Source organism: Heteronotia binoei, chromosome 2 (assembly GCF_032191835.1).
Source record: "Heteronotia binoei isolate CCM8104 ecotype False Entrance Well chromosome 2, APGP_CSIRO_Hbin_v1, whole genome shotgun sequence".
Taxonomy (NCBI): Eukaryota; Metazoa; Chordata; class Lepidosauria; order Squamata; family Gekkonidae; genus Heteronotia; species Heteronotia binoei.
The window spans coordinates 58596194-58618486 of record NC_083224.1 but is presented as its reverse complement, the minus strand read 5'-3'; the positions used below and the strand labels follow the sequence as shown (position 1 = coordinate 58618486).

General features: G+C 41.8%; 1 protein-coding gene across 6 annotated transcripts in view; it reads right to left on the bottom strand.

Annotated features, from left to right (window-relative positions):
* Nucleotides 1-22293, bottom strand: part of PPFIA4 (PTPRF interacting protein alpha 4) — a 285024-nt gene that overhangs the window by 96463 nt on the left and 166268 nt on the right. For all 6 annotated transcript variants that reach the window (XM_060231094.1, XM_060231093.1, XM_060231095.1 and 3 more), the window contains 11 exons: nt 18346-18447; nt 16320-16484; nt 15561-15635; nt 14444-14545; nt 13237-13458; nt 12778-12924; nt 12159-12297; nt 11581-11660; nt 10686-10817; nt 5076-5138; nt 1426-1517 (listed from right to left, as the gene is read on the bottom strand). In XM_060231094.1, coding sequence (XP_060087077.1) covers nt 1426-1517; nt 5076-5138; nt 10686-10817; nt 11581-11660; nt 12159-12297; nt 12778-12924; nt 13237-13458; nt 14444-14545; nt 15561-15635; nt 16320-16484; nt 18346-18447 — 1319 coding nt within the window. The remainder of the gene's footprint in view (nt 1-1425; nt 1518-5075; nt 5139-10685; nt 10818-11580; nt 11661-12158; nt 12298-12777; nt 12925-13236; nt 13459-14443; nt 14546-15560; nt 15636-16319; nt 16485-18345; nt 18448-22293) is intronic.

Sequence of the window (22293 nt, the reverse complement as noted above, 5' to 3'; positions counted from 1 at the left end):
TGCACCTTTGACATCTATAAACCATTCTATTTCTCCCTATTCTGTCCCAGGTTGTGTATCAAAACAATCAGATGCTGTGGCACACCCATTTCTTGTAAAACCAACCATAGTTTTTCATAATTCACACAGTCAAAAGCTTTGCTGTACTAAGAAACACAAGAAGATTTTCTTCTAAAATTATCTTGTATGCTCACTAAGCAACATAAATTTGGAATACGATCTCTACTGCCTCTTCCTTTTCTGAATCCAGCTTGAACAGCTAGCATTTCCCATTCCATATATGGTAGCAGTCTTTGCTGTAAGATTCTCAACATCACTTTAGTTGCATGATAAACTAATGCAATGGTCCAATAATGCTGCAGTCTTTGACATCTCTTTTTTCAAAACTGGAATAGTACAGAGGCCACATTTTAAATACTTTCTGTCCTGGTCATGTACTAGTATCTTGAACGATACTTCAATTATGTGTCTGTAGAAATATTCAATAATATCTTGATGAACACAATATGGTTTTTTTGTAAAAAAAAATCAGGAAATATATAAAGAATTAAAATCAAGTCACCTATAAATCAGAGAAAATCAAGAAAAAAATACCTTTCTCTCATGGTCCAAGGAAAATATATTCTTAATGTAGTCTGGAGCCAATAGCAAATAGCAGTGTGTAGTACATATCTCTGCCTTCAGTCACAGAGATTTATTATAAGTAACTCAAGAGATCTCTTTAACATGTCCTTCCATTATATTAAAAATGTGGTTTTTGAAACTTCTTCCTTTCTCCTCGAGAACAATTTTCAGTTGTCCATTTTAGTACTGTGTTATCTGGAACCAATGTGCAATAAATATGCTTGAACACTGAGGAAGGTCAAATTGGTCAAAACACATATGGGTCTTGGTTACACATGGTTTATGCTTGATAAAGCTGTATGATTTTAACCTGGTTTGAGTACTATTTAGACCTATATCTGTTTTTATATGATTTGTAAGAAATACATGTATTTTTGTATATTTGATAATATTTATGTTGTATGTTTATTTGGCCCTTAGATTTGCTGTATTTTTGGTTCTTAATTCATAATTTATGAGTTCCCCACTTGGATCCAGTCATGATTATTAAACTCTAAGACTCCAAAATACAGTAAGGTGAAGAAGAAACCAAGCAAGTATTGCAAGACAATGAGCATGCTGGAAAAAATGCTCTCATATAGGAATGAACACTTGATGGTTCTTTCTGTTTCACTGTGCAACAACTGAGAGGGATAACATATCATCAAGATGAAAATCCTGGAAACAAAACATAGCCTGAGCCACCAGTCCAGACAGAAAACCCTCCAGCACAGCATTTCCCCTTGGAGGCTCTTGATAGGTTAGCTATTGAAGTTCCTGAATATTCTGCTGCATCATGTAAAAGGAATAGAGCATCCTTACCTTGTATGGACACTGTCAAGAAAAGATCCACTCCTTGTCTTTAACTGGTCAATTTCTAATCTCAGTTTATCAATTTCTTCTGACAGCCTTCTCTGTTCAGAATAAAACAAGAAATGGTTTCATTACAGTCAGTATCACCAATCTTTCTCCTCCCCCCAGTGAAAACTTCCATTAAAAGCAACCATGTCAAACATACTTCGCACATAAAGGAAAGCACATTTAATGCAGATAATGGCAGATGACTGTTCTGAAGGCAAAACAGAGGAAAGCAAACATATCTGGGGCAAAGAGGCTGACAAAAGGGTAAGAAACAGGCACTTCCTGCTTCAGAAGAAGAAAAGAAGAAGAGGACATTGGATTTATACCCTGCCCTTCACTTGGAGTCAGAGTGGCATACAATCTCCTTTTCCCTTCCTCTCCCCACAACAGACACCCTGTGAGGTAGGTGGGACTGAGAGAGTTCTTTCTAGAACTGCTCTGAGAGAGCAGCTCTTTCAAGAACTGTGACTGACCCATGGTCACTCAGCAGGTGCATATGGGAGAGTGGGGAATCAACCTTGGTTCTCCCCAGATTAGAGTCTGCACTCTTAACCACACCAAACTGAAGCAAATGCATTTGTGCACTGGATTGCATTCTTGATATTGCTCAGCGAACACCTACAAGCATACCAGCAAAAGACAGTTTAAGTGAGCAATCCACAGCTATAGAATTAACTTGTTCCCTTCCCTAGTCAAGGCACAGTCAGATATTCACTGAGGGCAAGCCTCAACTGCAAATTTTCATTATAGAGATAAGGACACAATTTCTTTTCCACACATTACAGATAAGAGGTGCAAAATACATGCTACTTGAATATAGCTTTCCTGCAGGGGACAGCTATGCAGCTGCTGATATTCCGCCCCCCTACACACACACTTTTAATGCAAAGGATATTGTTTTTAAGCTTGAGCAATGTACAGTATTGGAGAATGTCAAAAGAACAACCTCAGCTTGGATCCACATTTTTTAAAATGCCATTGCTACAAGCTGCAACAAAGAATCGAAAAGCAAATTTTGTCAACCTAGCCAGCAGCAGCCTAGAGACAGTCAAGTAGGGGATCTGGCTTTGCTCATTAGGGACAAATTAGCCAAACAAGAGCAGTACAGGCAAACAGATTTCAGTTTTTTACAACCACAGCCGTCATAGACACTATCCAATTGCAGGTGGGGAAGGATTAGGGAAGGATCTTATCTGACACCCAAGAAAATATTGGGGGTTTTGAGCACTCAAAAAAACCCCAAAACCCTGTGAAACAGAAGCATATCCCCAAATGGAAAATGAACAACTATCTAGAGTTTGTTGTATAAAAATGAGAGCCAGTGAACTCTAATCTGGAGAACAGGGTTCCCCCAATCCTACACATGAAGCCTGCTGTGTGATTTTGGGCCAGTCACAGTTCTCTCAATACTCTTTCAGCACCCTCACAAAGTGCCTGTGGTGGGGAATGGCAGGAATTGTAAGCTGCTTTGAGACTCCCTAAGGTAGAGAAAAGAGGATTATAAAAACCTTCTCTTCTTCATCTTTGAAATACGCACCTGTCCTGACCTGGAAGGCCCAGGCTTCTGTTAAGCCAAATGCCCTCAAAACGAGGTTGGGGAATTAGTTAGGTGGACACCCGGCTTAATAGGAATCTTTTTACCAAATGTATACCAGGCTCAACCATCCAGAAGGTGAATGCTCAATAAAAGGACTCTAATTTAATAAAAACCAATTGTAATTTATTTGGAATAATAGTTCTTTCACACAAGATAAAAATACAAAACAATCACACATTCACACAGGTCTAAGAAATATAGATACATTGATAGGGGAACATATATGGGTAGACAAACAGGGTAATATTTACCATCGTAGTCTTCCAGGAAGGTTTCCAATGGCGACATAAGAGGACAGGGGAAATGGACCCAAAACTGTGGCCAGAATTGGGGATGGATCTAGACAGTGGACCTGGGATACTGTTAGATGCACACATGAGTGGAGTTGGGTCAGAGGTTAAATAGACTCCCTTAGACCCTTAGGGGCTGGGAGGTCTTGGGGAGGAGCAGGGGGGAGGCTCTGTGATGACCAAGGATGCTGGACATTAGCAGAGCCAATGGTGAGTTCTTTGGTGACATCCAATTGGGTGTCAGCTTTAACCAATGAACTTCACCTTAGTCCCGTGAACCTGGAAATTTCCAAGCTGCAATGTTGCCTGAGGCGGCTCCAAGGTATTAGACTGGGGTGAGAATGGGAATGGCTGGATACTTAAGTTTAAATGGGATTATCTGGGAAGGTGACAATAGGGAATCAAATACTGGCCTAGGTATCACCCGGGTAGACAAAAGAGTTGACAATGACAGGAGATGTTCTTCTTCTTATCCCATCATCTTATGGGCAGGAAACATTGTTTAAGGTTCTGCTAAACAATCAGGACTAACAGTTGGGCTATTAATCCATTCATGAGGCAAATGGGTTGCTTGCAGGCAAAGGGTGACACAGGGTGGGTGATCTTCCCACTAAGAAGGAATGGAGTCCAGCCTGGCAGGGTATGCTTGGATCAGGAAAGCAAGATGGATTCTGGTGGTGTTAAGCCTTTGGTTCATGGAAGCAGGCTGGAAACATGGTGGCCTGGCTTCTTCCACTGCAGTGGCCAAGACTGGGCACACAAGGAGCAGCTGGAGCATGTCTGTAGTTCTGGCTAACACCCTTCAGAGATGTAGAATGCTGCTGCAAAGCTGAGGCTTATAGTATCCACATAAGCCTTAGAAACTGTAAGCAAAGTCCACTTCTTAGAGCAGATGTGTGAGAGTCAAACTCCAGGCACCCTGGCAACCATACTGGTGATCACGATGTCCATATGTATGAAAAGTAGGGGGCTTTTCCTCACACTACCTGCTCTAAGTCAGATCTTTGACGCTAAGAAGGATCGACCCTGGTTATTTATTGGATGGGTGACTACCAAGGAAGTCTAGCATTGCCATACAGAGGCAGGCAATGGCAAATCATCTCTGAACATCTCTTGCCTTGAAAATCCTATGGGGCTGCCATAAGTCAGCTATTAACAGCACATTTTATAAACACGCAGCTTCCAGTCTTTGCTATTGCTAATGATGGAGTTCCGCAATCGAATATCCATGGTCACTATAGGTAGTCCAATGATAATTTGATATATTAAATGTTCTGATTCAACAGAAAGATAAAAGCAAAAATATCACCAATATTGCTTGGCAAATTTTGGCCTTTAAATAATACATCCAGCCATCTCAGCCACAACTAGACAGGACCACAGTTATTCACATTTTAACCTTCTGATACAATCCAGATGCCATTCCTGGTAAGATTATACTAAATATGGACATGATAGGAACACATAGGCCTCAGTGAGATCACACTGTGAAAAGGAGAATGCAGGTTAGGACCAGACTTTTACATTATAATAGAGAAGCCAACAGGAATACATGGCAGCTTATAGCAACCTAAAACAGTTAGTGCTGGTGGAACTACTGATGATAATGATACAATCATCTTCCAATCATGCAGTGCCAGTGCATTTACCAAGGCACCAAAAATGCACATTAGCAGACAAGCACACCTCACAGTCTTTGCAATGTGCACTGGAACGGAGTTTACCTTGTCATGCTGCTGCTCCTCAATCTGTTTCTGGGTACTTTCCAGTTCTTGTAACAACGTGTTCTTGAAAAGCAAAGGTGAGTAATTACAAATGTGGTGGTGGAGAGACAATGTAGTTCAAGCTGAGAAAAAAACCTCAGAGGCCACACTGAAAGGCTACTTTCCAGAAAAGTCAGGAAATATTCCTAGAAGGTCATGGCATGACTGTCACAGACAACATTAATCACACCTGTACTTAGCCAAAGGCTGCCTTTGGGGACAGTGCAAGCAATTATACATAGTCTATCTTGATATCAGTAAAGCTTCTGGTAAGGTTCCACATAATATTCTTGTTGACAAGTTGGTAAAATATAGTTTGGATCCTATTACTGTTAGTTGGATTTGTAACTGGTTGACAGACCACACCCCAAAAGTGCTTGTTAATGGTTCCTCATCCTCTTGGAGAGGAGTGACAAGTGGAGTCCCTCAAGGATCTAACCTGGGACCTGTTTTGTGAAACGTTTTTATAAATGATTTGGATGAAGGAATAGAGGGAATGCTTATTAAATTTGCAGATGATACTAAATTGGGAGTGGTAGCAAATATAGTATAAGATAGAGTTAAGATATAGGATGATCTTGACAGGCTGGAAAACTGGGCTAACAAAATGAATTTTAACAGGGATATCAAATGCATAATTATAGGATGGGGGAGACTTGTCTTTGCAGTTGTATGTGCAAAAAGGATATAGGGGTCTTAGTGGACCATACACTGAACATGAGTCAGCACTGTGATGCGGTGGCTAAAAAGGCAAATTCAATTGTGGGCTGTACCAACAGAAGTATAGTGTCCAGATCAATTGAACTGATGGTATTGATTCATTCTGCTCTGGTTAGACCTCACCTAGAGTATTGTGTTCAGTTTTGGACCCCACAATTTAAGAAGGATATAGACAACTTGGAATGTATCCAGAGGAGGGTACAAAGATGGTGATGGGTCTGGAGACCACGTTCTTCAAGGAAAGGCTGAAGAAACTTGGTATGTTTAGCTTGGAGAGGAGATGACTGAGAGGTGATATGATCACTGTCTTCAAGTACTTGAAGGGCTGTCATATAAAGAATGGTGCGGGAATTGTTTTCTGTTGCCCCAAACGGTCAGACGAGAACCAATGGGTTGAAATTAAATCAAGAGTTTTTGACTAAACATTAGGAAGAACTTCCTGACAGTTAGAGGGGTTCCTCAGTGGAACAACCTTCCTTGGAAGGTGATGGGCTCTCCTTCCTTGGAGGTCTTTAAACAGAGGCTAGATGGCCATCTGACAGCAATGCTGATCCTGTGAACTTAGGCAGATCTTGAGAAGGAGGGAAGGGTTAAATCAGTGCTTAGTTCTCATGGCCGCTTCTTACACACTCAGGGAATTACTATTCACCACTTTGGGGTTAGGCAACAGTTTTTCTCCAGGGATTGGTCTGGGATCCTGGAGAGATTTGGGGGTTTTTTGCCATCTTCTGGACTGGGAACAGGTGGGAGGTACTTGTGAATTTCCTGCATTGTGCAGGGGGTTGGACTATATGACCTGGAAGAGTCCCTTCCAACTTTATGATTCTATGATACCTTGTCTAACCATCAGACAACTAATTCGAAGTGCTGCAGGCAAAGCTGTTATTCACATAACCTCCTCCACTCAACAGTATAGTTCTGTGCAACTAAACAACAGTGGGAATTAGTGACAAACAAACCTTCACAGTATTGCTCCTTCTAGAATAGTTATTAGGGTCTCCAGTGATGACCCAAGAAAAAGGTGAGTTTAGCGACTATTTGGGGAGAAATTGGTTTATTATTGGGAATTACATCTGCTGTGATTACATATCAATTATCTTTACAAAAACCCAATTAGGTAATAAGAACATAAGAGAAGCAATGTTAGATCAGGCCAATGGCCCATCCAGTCCAACACTCTGTGTCATACAGTGGCCAAAAAAAATTATATATATTGATGAACACGGGTTATTGAGGAAGACTCAGCATGGGTTCTGTAAGGGAAGATCTTGCCTCACTAACCTGTTACATTTCTTTGAGGGGGTGAACAAACATGTGGACAAAGGAGACCCGAAAGATGTTGTTTACCTTGACTTCCAGAAAGCTTTTGATAAAGTTCTTCATCAAAGGCTCCTTAGAAAGATTGAGAGTCATGGACAGGTCCTCTTGTGGATCAAAAACTGGCTGAGTAATAGGAAGCAGAGAGTGAGTATAAATGGGCAGGCTTCGCAGTGGAGGACGGTAAGCAGTGGGGTGCCGCAGGGCTCGGTACTGGGTCCCATGCTCTTTAACTTGTTCATAAATGATTTAGAGTTGGGAGTGAGCAGTGAAGTGGCCAAGTTTGCGGATGACACTAAATTGTTCAGGGTGGTGAGAACCAGAGAGGATTGTGAGGAACTCCAAAGGGATCTGTTGAGGCTGGGTGAGTTGGCGTCAATGTGTCAGATGCGGTTCAATGTGGCCAAGTGCAAAGTAATGCACATTGGGGCCAAGAATCCCAGCTACAAATACAAGTTGATGGGGTGTGAACTGGCAGAGACTGACCAAGAGACAGATCTTGGGGTCGTAGTAGATAACTCACTGAAAATGTCAAGACAGTGTGCGTTTGCAATAAAAAAGGCCAACGTCATGCTGGGAATTATTAGGAAGGGAATTGAAAACAAATCAGCCAGTATCATAATGCCCCTGTATAAATCGATGGTGCGGTCTCATTTAGAGTACTGTGTGCAGTTCTGGTCGCCGCACCTCAAAAAGGATATTATAGCGCTGGAGAAAGTCCAGAAAAGGGCAACTAGAATGATTAAAGGGCTGGAACACTTTTCCTATGAAGAAAGGTTGAAACGCTTGGGGCTCTTTAGCTTGGAGAAACGTCGACTGAGGGGTGACATGATAGAGGTTTACAAGATAATGCATGGTATGGAAAAAGTAGAGAAAGAAGTCCTTTTCTCCCTTTCTCACAATACAAGAACTCGTGGGCATTCGATGAAATTGCTGAGCAGACAGGTTAAAACGGATAAAAGGAAGTACTTCTTCACCCAAAGGGTGATTAACATGTGGAATTCACTGCCACAGGAGGTGGTGGCGGCCACAAGCATAGCCACCTTCAAGAGGGGGTTAGATAAAAATATGGAGCCGAGGTCCATCAGTGGCTATTAGCCACAGTGTGTGTGTGTGTGTGTGTGTGTGTGTGTGTGTATATATAATTTTTGGGGCCCACTGTGTGACACAGAGTGTTGGACTGGATGGGCCATTGGCCTGATCTAACATGGCTTCTCTTATGTTCTTAATTTAATCGAATGCCCACAAGAGGACCTGTCCTTTTACTCCATGACTCTCAATCTTTCTTAGGAGCCTTTGATGAGGAACTTTATCAAAAGCTTTCTGGAAGTCAAGGTAAACAACATCTATCGGGTCTCCTTTGTCCACATGTTTGTTCACCCCCTCAAAGAAATGTAATAATACTGACCTACCTTGCAAGACTGTTGTAAAGATTAGAATGGTTTTTATTTAAAGGTTTTGTGGAGGACAGATGTTTTCAGCATATTTTGAGCTTGACAGAGAAAGCAAGACAAAAATTATAAATATTTATAGAGGGTATGTGAAACACTTTCAGTCCTTAAGGGGAGGGATGGTGGCTCAGTGGCAGAGCATCTGCTTGGTAAGCAGAAGGTCCCAGGTTCAATCCCCGGCATCTCCAACTAAAAAGGGGCCAGGCAAATAGGCATGAAAAACCTCAGCTTGAGACCCTGGAGAACCACTGCCAGTCTGAGTAGACAATACTGACTTTCATGGACTGAAGGTCTGATTCAGTAGAAGGCAGTTTCATATATATGTTCATCAAACATTTTGATTAGCATTATTAAAAGCAGATAGTATGGGGAAAGCTGCAAAGGTCACTAAAACTTGCCACTGTCAGAGCTGAGCAAAGTTCATCCTGCCAAAATTCTAGAAGAATTGTTCTCAAAAAGGCAACTATTAGACCAGAACATCTTTCCCTACACACACATAAAATCACTTACACCTGCTTATGAAATGCTATTATTAATCAGCACTGACATAAATGAAGTAATGCAAGAGGCAATGGCCCATCAGCTCCCTAAATTCTGGACTCATTAGCCAGAGGGGAATATTTTGCTACAAATGACACTGAGTTCATGCAAAGAAAAATCTGGTTTCCCTAAACCAGAACCTCACGGTTATACAGCATTTGTTCTGGGATTCATGAAGCAAACGAATCCAATCTGATGGCTGCTATGTGCTTTAATTCTGATTGCACAAATGCATGGGAGCTGCCTCTGGTTTTCCTGTAATGTGTTAGTACTAAAAGTGCATCCCCCACAAATCAGAAAGGAACGAGCATAGGAGAAGCCATTCCAACATCTCATCCCACCACTGTGCTTACTATGCTGGCCCCACACTGGCAGTGTAATAAAATAGAATTAGGAGGCTACTGCGGGCTGGACATCAGCATGGAATGAAGGTGGCAATATGCCTGGGTATGCATCCCCCACCTGAAAAATGCTTTGCACAGAATGTTCTGATAAACAGGTCTTTCTCAAGAAGGTTTCAATCCAGCAGCCCTCACTCATTATCTTGACATTGTGGTTTCAATTTATTGCATTCCCAAGTGAAAATTTAACTGTTGTAATAGAACAGATCCCAAGAAACTCTGATTACAAGAGAGTTGGAACAATTAATTACATGCAATATCATTCCCATTCAGGAGCCTCAAAGAGGTTCCTTTATCATATGTATATTGCGAAGCTTGCTAATGCCACCATCATCTTAGACCACTCCACAACTATGGGGAAACCCTAAAATGATGAGGGACTGTTTAATGTGACCAGTGTAGCTAGGCAGGTGCTTTACATCTATGAGATCTAATAAGAATTGTCTGCTGTACTACTCTTAGTATACCAAGACTGATTATTTTTCACAGGTTGAAGACAGCTGATAAATTATCTCATGAGGACTTTAAGAACAGAAATGAATTATTTATTTCTACTGAGCTGCTTAGGGAAGTCCATATTCACACATGTGGATGTTAGACTCACTAGGAGGGAGATTGTAGTGGGGGCACTTAAACGGTTCAGCTGAGTTTCAAAGTAGGCACCTCCTGATGGCATCTAGGTTTTAGTCACTGTGTGACATAGAGTGTTGGACTGGATGAACCACTGGCCTGATTCAACATGGCTTCTCCTATGTTCCTAAGTGATTAGCAGATATGTAAGCTATCCAGATTAACTGGAAATATTTATGGTTGCTGTATAATTTTACCAATATTTAGATAAATAGCCTGAGGCAGACCACACCTTCACATGCTGACTGTTTTGCCAGTTACAACAAAGTCACTCTCCAAGACTTCTAACCCCAGGATTGCTCTAGAATCCTCTGCTCTGGCACATACAGCAACAAAAGGGTAGCATTGTTAAACCTTGGGCATGCATGGTAGCACTTTGAATTAATCAATCTACTGAATGTCTCAGCGACTTTTTAGGCCCTTCTGAGACCCACAGCACTTCAGATGTCATGATGCTCAGTAAAATTATCCTTCTGTATGTGAACATCACACCACAAAAGGGCCAGTAATACCTTTTCTTCTAAGGCTGCCATTCGCTCTTTCAGGTGAAGCTGCAGGCGCTCATTGGACTCACTTAGCAGTCTATCCACAGTATCAGACAACCGTTTATTATGCTCTTCATTCATCTTCTCCCGCTGACGGGCCTGTGGGGAAAATCATGATCAGTCAAGCAACTCCAAGAAGATTTGCCTTAAGACAGCTGTAAAAATAGCTCTAATCATTAAAGAAACCCAAAAATTACCCTTCGCTGCACCCAGCCCATATTGACACAGAAATGTCTTCACAACTAACCAACCATGCTATGACCCCCTCATCCACTGTATCAAAAGCTTCAAGAATGTATGCTCTAAGCTGTCATTGGTACAGTTGCATCAAATTATACTAGCAGAGAGACTGATCTCTGTGAATATTAATTATGCTGAAAATTAGAGGTGAACACCATTCTTCTGAGCACAAGTTTATTCTAAAATACAAGAATGACAAACTGGCAACTATTTCCCCAGTACAAAGTTAATAATTTAAACTGCTATTGTTATCAATCACAGAAATATCAGCACAAGAAAAGAAAAACAGACTGATTAATAAACGGATGCTGTGTGGCAGGGAGATAAAGGGTTCTAAACAGGAGAAGAGTTAGAGAAAATACGCATTTCAGCTCAGAACTTGGGATTCAATTCTTAAGTACAACTGAATATCTGAGCAAAGGATTGTAGCACAAATACAGCACATAAATTTGTATGTGTGAAGTAGCCTTTTTGAGTGATTGGTTGTTCCAATTTTAAGCCATCAAACCACATCCCTTAAAAGCTGGTCTATGACAATATGGTTGGAGACCAGAGGCAAACATGTGGGAAGCTACCATAAGGGATGTGTTAAAACTAAATTCCTCTATGGAAGTTAACCTACCCTTGCCAGTTCTTGGTTCTTCTCCTCCAACTGAGTCTCCAGCTGCCGTAGTCGTTCTTCAATACTGCCATGCCTTTCTTCTGCCTGTGCAAAACAAGACAGTCTCCAACGAGGCAGCAGTGTTTACAAACTCTGGGGATATGGCTTAACATGCTCTACTATAAATCCATGGTGGATTTATGGGAAATTGGGATCAGTGGCAAACAAAAATGATGAATAGAATCTTTCAAGCTTAGAGTTCAAGTACAAAGAACAGACTCATATCTAAAATAATTTTGCACTAAACAAAGGTTGAAGAAAGTTAGTGGGCCTCTGAATCCTGCTACACTACTTCTTTATGACCCTTGGCAATCCTTGTAGCACCTACACAGCGGAGTTTACAAGCACTTCTCACATTCTCTGCCCTAAGCTCAATTCTTAAACATGCTGACTGCAGAAAACCAAGGGTCCTCATGGTCTCTTATTTCAAATTTGTCCAACTGAAAACAACTTTGATGAAGAAGTTTCCTCTAACTTCCTCCTCATCTCAGGGGAATTCTGCTTTCTGTACCTTTTGCTGGCAGCTCCTGGTTGTGCACTTGCCTTAGTGAGCGCTGCTATCCTTTGGGCCAGCTCAGCCTCCACTTCTGGAAGCGTCTCTGCTTTCCGCATCGTCTGCTGCAGCTTCTGCTCTGCCAATTCTAGAAGCTCCTGAAGGTGTCGTGCCTTCTCCTCACACTGCATATCAATTCAGGATGGCAACAATAAGCGCAAGGATGTAGAAATGTTAAAAATACCACAGCACTACAGCCATACCTTCCACTGCAATTCTTCCTTGAAGGAAGAGTGCTTGGTTCTGTGGCTGCACATGCTTTAGATTCTGTCCAAAAGTTGGGTACCAAACAAAATGTTAGTCTGCAATGGCAAATTCCCATAACTGCTTTATAGTACTCAATTCTGTCCAGCTGTTAGTATTACCTATCAAACAAGAGCAGTCTGGGACTGCAGTCTCCACAATACCAAAATCAACACTATGAGGAGACTGGCTGGCCCAGTTTCTCAGTTTGGGGGGACCCCCCTTTTGGGTGAGAAGAATAGCCAAGCAGAATATTCTGCCAAGGAGGAAAATGGACATTGAAAGATAGGTCTCATCACCTGTATACTTCTCTGCCTAATTGCCACTAATATTTCAGGTGTTATGGCACAAAAACCAATTACCTGGCGATGAAGTGAGTCTTTATTTGCAAGCTCATTCTCTAGTTTGTCATTGAGATCATGAATAGATGTGGCTTCTCTTTGTGCTGCCAGATAACGCTTCTCCAGGGTGGTGATCCTCTCCTCCATATCTTCTTTCTGTGCCAAAGCCTGGGGGTTTAAGGCATGAAGAAAATCACTTACTTTTGTTTATTAAGCAACTATAACTCTCTGTCTGAATTATAACATGTGTGAGAAATACCTAGTCTACTAAAAGCCAGATCCAGCATTGAATATTTCATAGCAAAAGGGTATCTTGATTTTGTGGATGGATAACTCAACCCACTGCTACAATTGCAGCAATTGCCTGCTGCAGACAGAAGTTCAGAGTGCTATTTTGTCTTTGTGACAGCTGGGGAAACTAGTAGGTTTTTTAATAGATCCAGGGTTTCTGTGACATGTCTGCTGTTTGAGTTCTCTAACCTCTCGTAAGTCCCTCTGGTACTTGCTGCTCATTTCTTCTGATTTGATTAGGTCCCTCCTGGCAGTGCTCAGATCTTCCTCCAGCTCAGCAACAGTGGCAGCTAGGGCAGATAACCGCTCTTTAGCTTGTGCCATCTCAAAGTTTTGCTTCTCCAGAAGTTCCTGCAATTCCACAGACCGACTAGCCTCATCATCTGGGTGTACAGAGCCATTAGGAAGTCTCTGTAAAAACAGGAAAGTATTCTGTCTCCAAGGGATAAACAACACACAGTACAACTCACAGTAACAAGGGACTGAAAAAGAATTACCTTTAGAAATCATCTCCTCACCTGCCAGTATACAGAATCATAGAGTTAGAAGAGACCTCCAGGGTCATCTAGTCCAACCCCCTGCACAATGCAGGAAACTCACAAATACTTCCCCCTAAATTCACAGGATCTTTATTGCTGTCAGATGGCCATCCAGCCTCTGTTTAAAAACCTCCAAAGAAGGAGAACCCACCATCTCCTGAGGAAGCCTGTTCCACTGAGAAACCACTCTAACTGTCAGGAAGTTCTTCCTAATGTTGAGCTGGAAGCTCTTTTAATTTCAATCCATTGCTTCTGGTCCTACCTTCTGTGACTACAGAAAACAATTCTGCACCATCCTCTACATTACAACCCTTCAAGTACTTGAAGATGGTGATCATATCACCTCTCAGCCGTCTCCTCTCCAGGCTAAACATGCCCAACTCTCTCAACCTATCCTCAACCTAGGACTTGATCTCCAGACCCCTCACCATCTTTGTTGTCCTCTGGACCCATTCCAGCTTGTCTATATCCTTCTTAAAATGTGGTGCCCAAAACTGAACACAATACTCCAGGTGAGGTCTTACCAAAGCAGAGTAAAGTGATACCATCACTTCACATGATCTGGACACTATACTCCTTTTAATACAGGCCAATATTGCACTGGCCCATCTGGATGAGCACTGATATCAGCACTGGATGCTGTCAATTCTTTAATCTAATGAGGTGGACATTTTACTATAGTAGTGGTGCCTTCTGGAAATCAGGGGTCTGACTTCAATGTACACTTTCTATTTAAAAATTATTGGGCACTTACTCAACTTGCCTATAATTCTCTCTGCAGGAAAAGAGATCTTCCAAACTCCTTGGTTGCCCCACAAGTGCAGAACTGTATTCACAGCATGACAGCACGCACTCACCTTCCAAAGAATCTTCTGCCCAGGTTCTTTTCCCTCAGTCCTTTTGTCATCTTCTCCCACGGGGGCTTCTCTCTGGGAGGGACCTTGTTGAAGAATATTTATCTGCAAAATATATCTTCAATATACTTGGGAAAGGACAATAAGTATGAAAAACAAGAAAAAGAAATGGACAGATGTAGAGAGCTACTTGCCTGGTCTGTCTTCTGCCACTCCAACCAAAGACTTTAAAGCTTCTACTACCTCTCTCTTATCTAATATTAAGAGACCCTCGCTGCATATTACACCAAAGAAAGTTTATTACAGTCTGGATTTTGAATTATCCAAAGCAGTTCAATGAGCTTGGCATATCTGGATAAGATAGTAGGCACTCTAATAAGTTATTAGAGACCTTTTGTGTAAGAGGGGTTTGGAATGTATGACATACCAGTCTGCCCATACAGTGAACAGAAAAGATAGTTTTGTTCTGAAAAGATGCTCTGTGTGTGGAATCTGGACACAAGATGATGCCAGTTTTAACCATTCACTTTACAAAGTAAACAAAGAATATTCAATTTATTTATACCTCGGTTTTCTTCCTTGGAATCCAAGATGCTGTATATAGGGTTTACAGGTGGTCTCTCTCATCCAGGCACTGACCAGACCTAATCGTGCTCAGAAGCAGCCACACTGCTACATTATGTACCTTCAGTCCATAACCTGAGACTACATGAAATGCAGGTTTGACTAGGGACTCTCCTTCTACTTTAAATAAGAAGGGTGCTGCACCTTCACCAGGCCACTCCCACTGTGACCACTGCAGTAAAATGCGGAGTGGGACAAGGGTGTATAGGTTTGGGCTGATTACCATTGCCAGGCAGCTCACTGACTCATCCCACATGAGCTCCAGTTGGACACTTGTGGAGCATGGTCATTTAAAGCAGAGTCATTCAATCAGCCTATCTGTAGCATGTACCCAACCATCTATGTGATGACAACAGTGGTTCACACTTCATTCAAAACAGTTCAAGCTACTTCAAGCTACAATATGAAGCAGACAACAGGATGTAGTCTTGCTGCATTTGTGTATTCTTTGAAAAGCATCTGAAATTCATGCTGGAATTTGAAATCCTATATTTACCTGCTGGTGGGCGCTTGCCAACTGTTCTTCTAGTGTAGCTACTCGTTCTAGCGCTGCCCGCAAGCGCTCTCTCACCTGAAAGCAAGAAGGGAAAAAAATCAAAGGCAAATCTGAGGCACAGACCTCAGAGACATTTTAGCTACTTATAGGTCAAAACTTCCACACATTACAATGTCTAGCATCATGGAGCTCAGCTCACAGTCTTGCCTCTCTATTCTCACTGCAAAGTAGAAGGGTTCAAAAGAACTACACAACCTTCAGGAGCCTGACTCTCAGCTAACTATGCAAGTAACAACAAACACTAAGCAGGAGGCTTTGACTCCAAGAACACTTTCAACACTCCTTGGAGTAAGCCCACTGAATAGACCTGTGTAGAATTCTGGGTAGGCCTGCTTAGAATTGCTCTCCTAAGAACTAGTGTATGTAGTCATTCTTCTTAGGACATTTTTGTTTCACAAAATGGAGCCTATTTTCCCCCTAAAAATTATCCTGTAAGTGTTCTCCAGTGGGGATAAAGCTATATCGGGGTAGAAATTTTCAGAAGGAACGTGATATTAAAAGTATTCAAAAGCCCCTCTTCCCTCCCACCAATTTTACTCTTCAAAGTCACTCATAAAGGGAACTGGAAAGTTGGTGAGAGAGCTGCTGGAACATGCTGACTAAAGTTGTCAGCTTTGACTTAATATTGTGATTAGCTAGTTTCTTGAAACAAGGCACTCACCTTTAAAAAAAAAAAACAGCCGTTAACTCAAGCCTCACCTTCTCATCCAAAGCTTTATGGTGTTCAAACAAAGATTTCAGTGCTTTTAGAACTTCAACTTCACTGGAAACACCAGATGGAGACTGAGCCTGCCGCTTCACCACAGTCATCCTCAAAGAACGTTCATGCCTTGAGACCAGGCATTCCAAGTGCTCTAACAGAAGCTGCAAGATGGGGTATAACATCAGTTACTCTGTACTCAGAGTCAACACAAGATAGAAAAAGCTCTCAATGTCCTGTTACTTTCAAGGCTTCACTAAAGATTATCAGGTTTTATTGTCAAACTATTTCCATCCTCAGAGGTGAAAAGCACCGTGTATTACTTGCCTAACAGTTAGCATGCTATAGTTGCCAAACACAGGGTGTCTTCAACTTCAAAATCCAATGACCTAGGAACATGAAAGTATATATAATTACAAGATGCCTAGAGAGCACACCATATAGCCTGTGGGCTGTATACAGCCTGGTGGACCCATGTATGGGTAGGAGGTGGTATACTGACCACCTCCCCAGAAGCTCACCATGTTCCAGCAGGAATGCAATGAGGAGATTTGTCAGAGAGGGGGAAATATGAATGCCAACCCACAGCTGAAAGTTGTTTTCTGACACCCCACTCTCCTTGGCAAGTTTCCCACTGTTCCTCCCACAGGGCAAAGACATTCCAACCACAAGGTGTCACCACTAAAAAAAAAACCTATCTCTGGTCACTACCCACTTAACTCTGAAAGCAGAAGCACAGACAGCAGGACTTAGGGTGGGGGTCTTAACTGACAGTGTGAGAGGAGGCAGTGCTTTAAGTATTGAGGCTCCAAGCTCCAAGTTTAGGGCCTTAAAAGGTAAGAAACAGCACTCTGACTTGTATCTAGAAACCAAAGGGCAGCCCATACAGATCTATCAGAACAGGGGTGACATAATCCTTATTGATTAAAAGTAACCACCTACCTGTTTGAGTAGTGAAGCTCTGACAGATTATTTCTCTCATGTACAAAACTGCATGTATTGAGTTGCTGAAGCTAGTATATTCCACATGTCTGCAACTTACTATCACTCTCTTTCAAAAATGTAATCAGTGATGTTCAGATTTGAACCAAAGAATGATGGAATAAAATGGGGCAAAATTGGATAATGACAGGGGTCACAAACAGCAAAGGATCTGGGCCTCTTACCTACTGCTTTATACTTTTAACAACTTAGAGTCATCACAAAGATACTCAGAATCATCAGCTCATGTTCTACTGCACTTTGATGGCAAGCTAATTAAAAAGTATTAGTGCAGCAATGCGAAAATGAAGGCTGAGCTGCAGCATTAGGTCCAAATGAAAGTGCCTTCAAAACAACTGCCTGAGAAGATGCCCATTTACATTTGTACATTGCTAATGGGGATGCTTTGATTTGAATGGCCCAGGCTAGCCTGATCTCATCAGATCTTGGAAGCTAAGGAGATTCTGCTCTGGTCAGTATTTAGATGGGAGACCACAGAGGAATTCCAGGGTCATTATGCAATAGCAAATCACCTCTGTTAGTCTCTTGCCCAGCAAACTCTATGGTAGTTGCCATAAGTCAGATGTGACTTTATGACACTTTACACACACATAATGAGGATGCTAAAGACAAAGGTTTCTTAGCAGATTTAGAGCTCCAGAGTAAATACTATTCTGATGTAGAGATGAACTGCTTTTACAAGCATGAAACATGCTATACTGTAATAAGAATGAGACAACAGTAATGTTCTATAGAAATTAAATTGGATTTTACAGAGATTATGCTAAGCCCTAAACATTCAATCAAGGATACTGGTTTCCTATCAAACATTGACTGGGCAGGAAATTCCACAGAAAGCTTTATATTTTGTTAAACCTTACTGAGATAAAAGATTGCAAGCCTTCCACAGATTAATCAGGGAGACCAACCATACTTTAAACTAGATCTTTTACACCCTATGGCAGAAGGGGGTGGGTGTTTCCTCTAGATCAGGCTGCCAACAGACCATGAGGACTTCAGAACCAAAATTCAATCTCAACTCACCCTTGTGTTATTGCGCTCTGCCTTCAGTTCTGAGATCTCTTCTTCTCTTTCCAAAAGCTGTTCTCGACATCCATTGAGTTCCCTGGTTAGTGTTGCAAATTCCTGCAAAGTAATCACACTTTTACAGTCAGAAGTTACCTGTAGTCAGGTTTCCCTTTGGCTTGGGCAAAACACTTACCAGCTTGAGCATCATATTTCCCAACTGTTAGTGTTACAAAGATCAAACAGGTACAACAGGACAAAGCTGTAGCTGTAATGCATTCTGCTGTAATGCAGAAGTGGCTCAGCTGCATTAGAGGAAGGTGCTTGGAGCTGGGACAGAGCTGATGGTAAACTGTTGCTGAGTGAGGACAGCTTGTTTTTCTGAGGGTAGTTGCTAGCCCCACCCTTCTGATTGCTTTTGTGTGTTGCTCTGGCTATTGAGTCAGAGGTGGGTGGGGGCTTGGGCCTTTAATTTGCAAGGCTCATCCTTGCCAGAGGCACAAGCTGAAAGATGAGAGCCAAAGGGCTCTTGGCCTGTGGCTCTTAGCCTAGGGGTTCTGTAGAAAGGTTGGTAGTTACTCACAAGTAGTTTTAAGTGGCAGCTGGTAGTGGAATTTACAGGGAAGTCAAGATAAAGAGAATTTTGAAATGGACTGCAGCAGCATGGCTGGTGAGGGAGCAGAGGCAGTGACGTGTAAAGACTGTGCGATGTTTGTATTTCTACCTGAGAGTAGCAGCAATTACACTTGCAGCAAGTGTAAGTTAGTGGCCCTGCTGGAGGAGAAGATACAGGGACTGGAGGCACGATTGTCCACACTGTAGTGTATAAAGGAAGGTAAGGATTTTCTTGACAGAACACATAAGGTGCTCTTGAAAGAAAAAGAGGTGGGAGAGGAAGTGGTATCTCAGCAATTGGAACAGAATCCAACACAGGAGGAGAGTTCGTGGAAAAATGTAACCCAAAGGAGCAAGAAAATCAAGAGATGTTCTGAGGCTCTGCTGCTCAGCAATAGATTCCAGGATCTCCCCACAGTAACTGATTCTGAACCACTGGGAAAAGCGCTACTTCCCCACCTCCGCGAAACTTAAAGGAAGTTTCTCAGGATCCTATGGATAAGAAGTCTGGAGCTCCCCAATATATAGAAAGCATATATGCTTCCCAATATATATAATAAGGAAGGTGGTGGTGATTGGAGACTCCTTGCTCAGAGGGGTGGAGCCCAAAGTGTGCCAACCAGACTTGTCATCCCAAGAGGTCTGCTGTCTGCTGGGTGCACGCATCCAGGATGTGACAAAGGATTGGAAGACTTATCAAGCCCATGGATTACTATCCTTTCTTGCCGATCCACGTGGGAACGAATGATACTGCCCATCATAGCCCTGAACGTATTAGAAAAGACTAAGCGGCTCTGGATCAGAAGGTGAACGAGCTGAGTGCACAGGCTGTGTTCTCATCAGTTCTTCCTGTTGAAGGCTGTGGCTTAGGATGAGAAAGAAGAATACTTCAAATAAACAACTGGCTATGTCGATGGTGTCGTCAGGAAAGATTCAGATTTCTGGACCATGGCTTATGCTTTCGAGATGGTGGTCTTCTATCGGGAGATGGTTTGTACCTTAAAGTGATAGGGAAAAGGGTGTTTGGTAACAGCCTTGCTAACCTAATAAGGAGGGCTTTAAACTAAACTGTATGGGGAAGCAAGACAATAATTCAAAGCCTCGTATGATGCCAGAAACTGGGGATAAGAACACTAAAGATTTGCAAAGAGTGGCACATATGCTAGGTAAAGTTAACTTGCAGGTATGTCCAGAAACTAAACCCTCAGGATGCATAAAACATGGATTCTGATGTCTCTACACTAATGCACAGAGTACAGGAAACAAAAGGGAGGAACTGGAAGTTCTAATACAGGAAGGAGACTAACATAGTAGGCCTTACTGAAACTTCGTGGGATGACACTCACAACTGGAATATTAGGATTCAGGGGTACAACTTATTTAAAAGGGACAAGCAAATGAGAAAGGGTGGAGGCATAGCAGTATATGTGAAGGAGGTATATACTTGTGGGGAAATATGTGACTCTGAAAATGGCAGTTCAGTCTCTGGGTAAAAATAAAAGGAGTAAGAAATAACAGTGATATTATTGTGGGGGTCTGCTAGAGACCACCAATCCAGGCAGAGGACTTGGATGAGATACTCCTATAACAGATTGCAAAGTTCTCCAAGAGAAGGAATACAGTGATCATGGAAAATTTCAATTACCTGGACATCTGCTGGAAGTCCAACTCTGCTAAAAATGAAAGGTCAAATAGATTCCTGATTTGTCTTGCTGACAACTTCCTTTTCCAGAAAGTGAAGAAGGAAACAAGGGGATCTGCTATCTTGGATTTGATTCTCACCAACAAGGAAGAATTGATTGAAGAAGTGGAAATAGTGGCAGTAGTGACCATGTGATTTTGGAATTTACAGTCTTAGGGAAGGGAAAAGTTATACATAGTCAGACTTATAGGTTTGACTTCAGAAAGGCAAACTTCGATAAACTTAGAACTATGCTGAGTAAAATCCCATGTAAGAAATACTTAGGAAGAAGGGGGGGAGCTTCTTAAAAGTGAAATACTGACAGCACAATCACAGATGATTCCTAACAAAAGAAAAAATGGAAATAGCCTAAAGAAGCCGAGTTGGCTCCATAAACAGTTCTCTAAAGACTTAATAAAAAAGACTCCTTTAGGAATTGGAAGGAGGGCCTTATAACCAAGGATGAATATAAACAAATCACTTGCAGAGAAAAAGTTAGGAAAGCTAAAGCTCAGTATGAGCTTAGGCTGGCCAAAGATGCTAAAAACAACAAAAAAGGATTATTTTCTTATGTTCAGAGTAAGAAAAAGAGCAAGGACATGGTAGGCCCATTGTATGGGCATGAAAGTGAAATTGTAACAGGTAATGCAGAGAGGGTGGAACTGCTCAATTCCTACTTTTCCTCAGTCTTCTCTTCTGAGGGAAACAGTGCTCAACATGGCAAAAACAGAACATATAATGAGAGTATAAAGTTCCAACCTAGGATCAATGTAAGAGTAGTACATAAACACCTAGTTTCTTTAAATGAAACTAAGTCCTCAGGGCCAGATGAACTGCATTCAAGGGTTCTAAAAGAGCTTGCAGATGTAATTTCTGAGCCTCTGGCTATTATTTTTGAGAATTCTTGGAGAACAGGAGAGGTGCCAGAAGATTGGAGGCAGGCAAATGTTGTCCCCATCTTCAAGAAGGGGGAAAAGGAGGATCCAGCTAACTACCGACCTGTCAGCTTGACGTCTATACCCGGAAATGTTTTAGAACAAATCATCAGTCAGTCAGTCCTGGAACATTTAGAAAGGATGGCTGAGATTACTAAGAGCCAGCATGGGTTTCTCAAGAACAAGTCATGTCGAACTAACCTGATCTCTTTTTTTGATAAAGTGACTACCTTGCTGGATCAGGGGAATGCTGTAGATGTCGTTTATCTTGATTTTAGTAAGGCTTTTGATAAGGTTCCACACACTATCCTTGTTGACAAGTTAGTAAAATGTGGTTTGGATCCTGTTACCTTTAGGTGGATCTGTAACTGGTTGACAGATCATACCCAAAGAGTGCTTGTGAATGGTTCCTCATCCTCTAGGAGTGAAGTGACAAGTGGAGTGCCTCAAGGATCTGTTCTGGGCCTGTTTTGTTCAACATCTTTATAAATGATTTGGATGAAGGAACAGAGGGAATACTTATTAAATTTGCAGATAATACTATATTGGGAGGGGTTGCAAATACAGTAGAAGACAGAAACAGGATTCAGGATGATCTTGACAGGCTAGAAAACTGGGCTAAAACCAATAAAATGACTTTTAACAGGGAGAAATGTAAAGTTCTGCATTTAGGTAGGAAAAATCCAATGCATGGTTATAATAATAATACTTTTTATTTATATCCCGCCCTCCCTG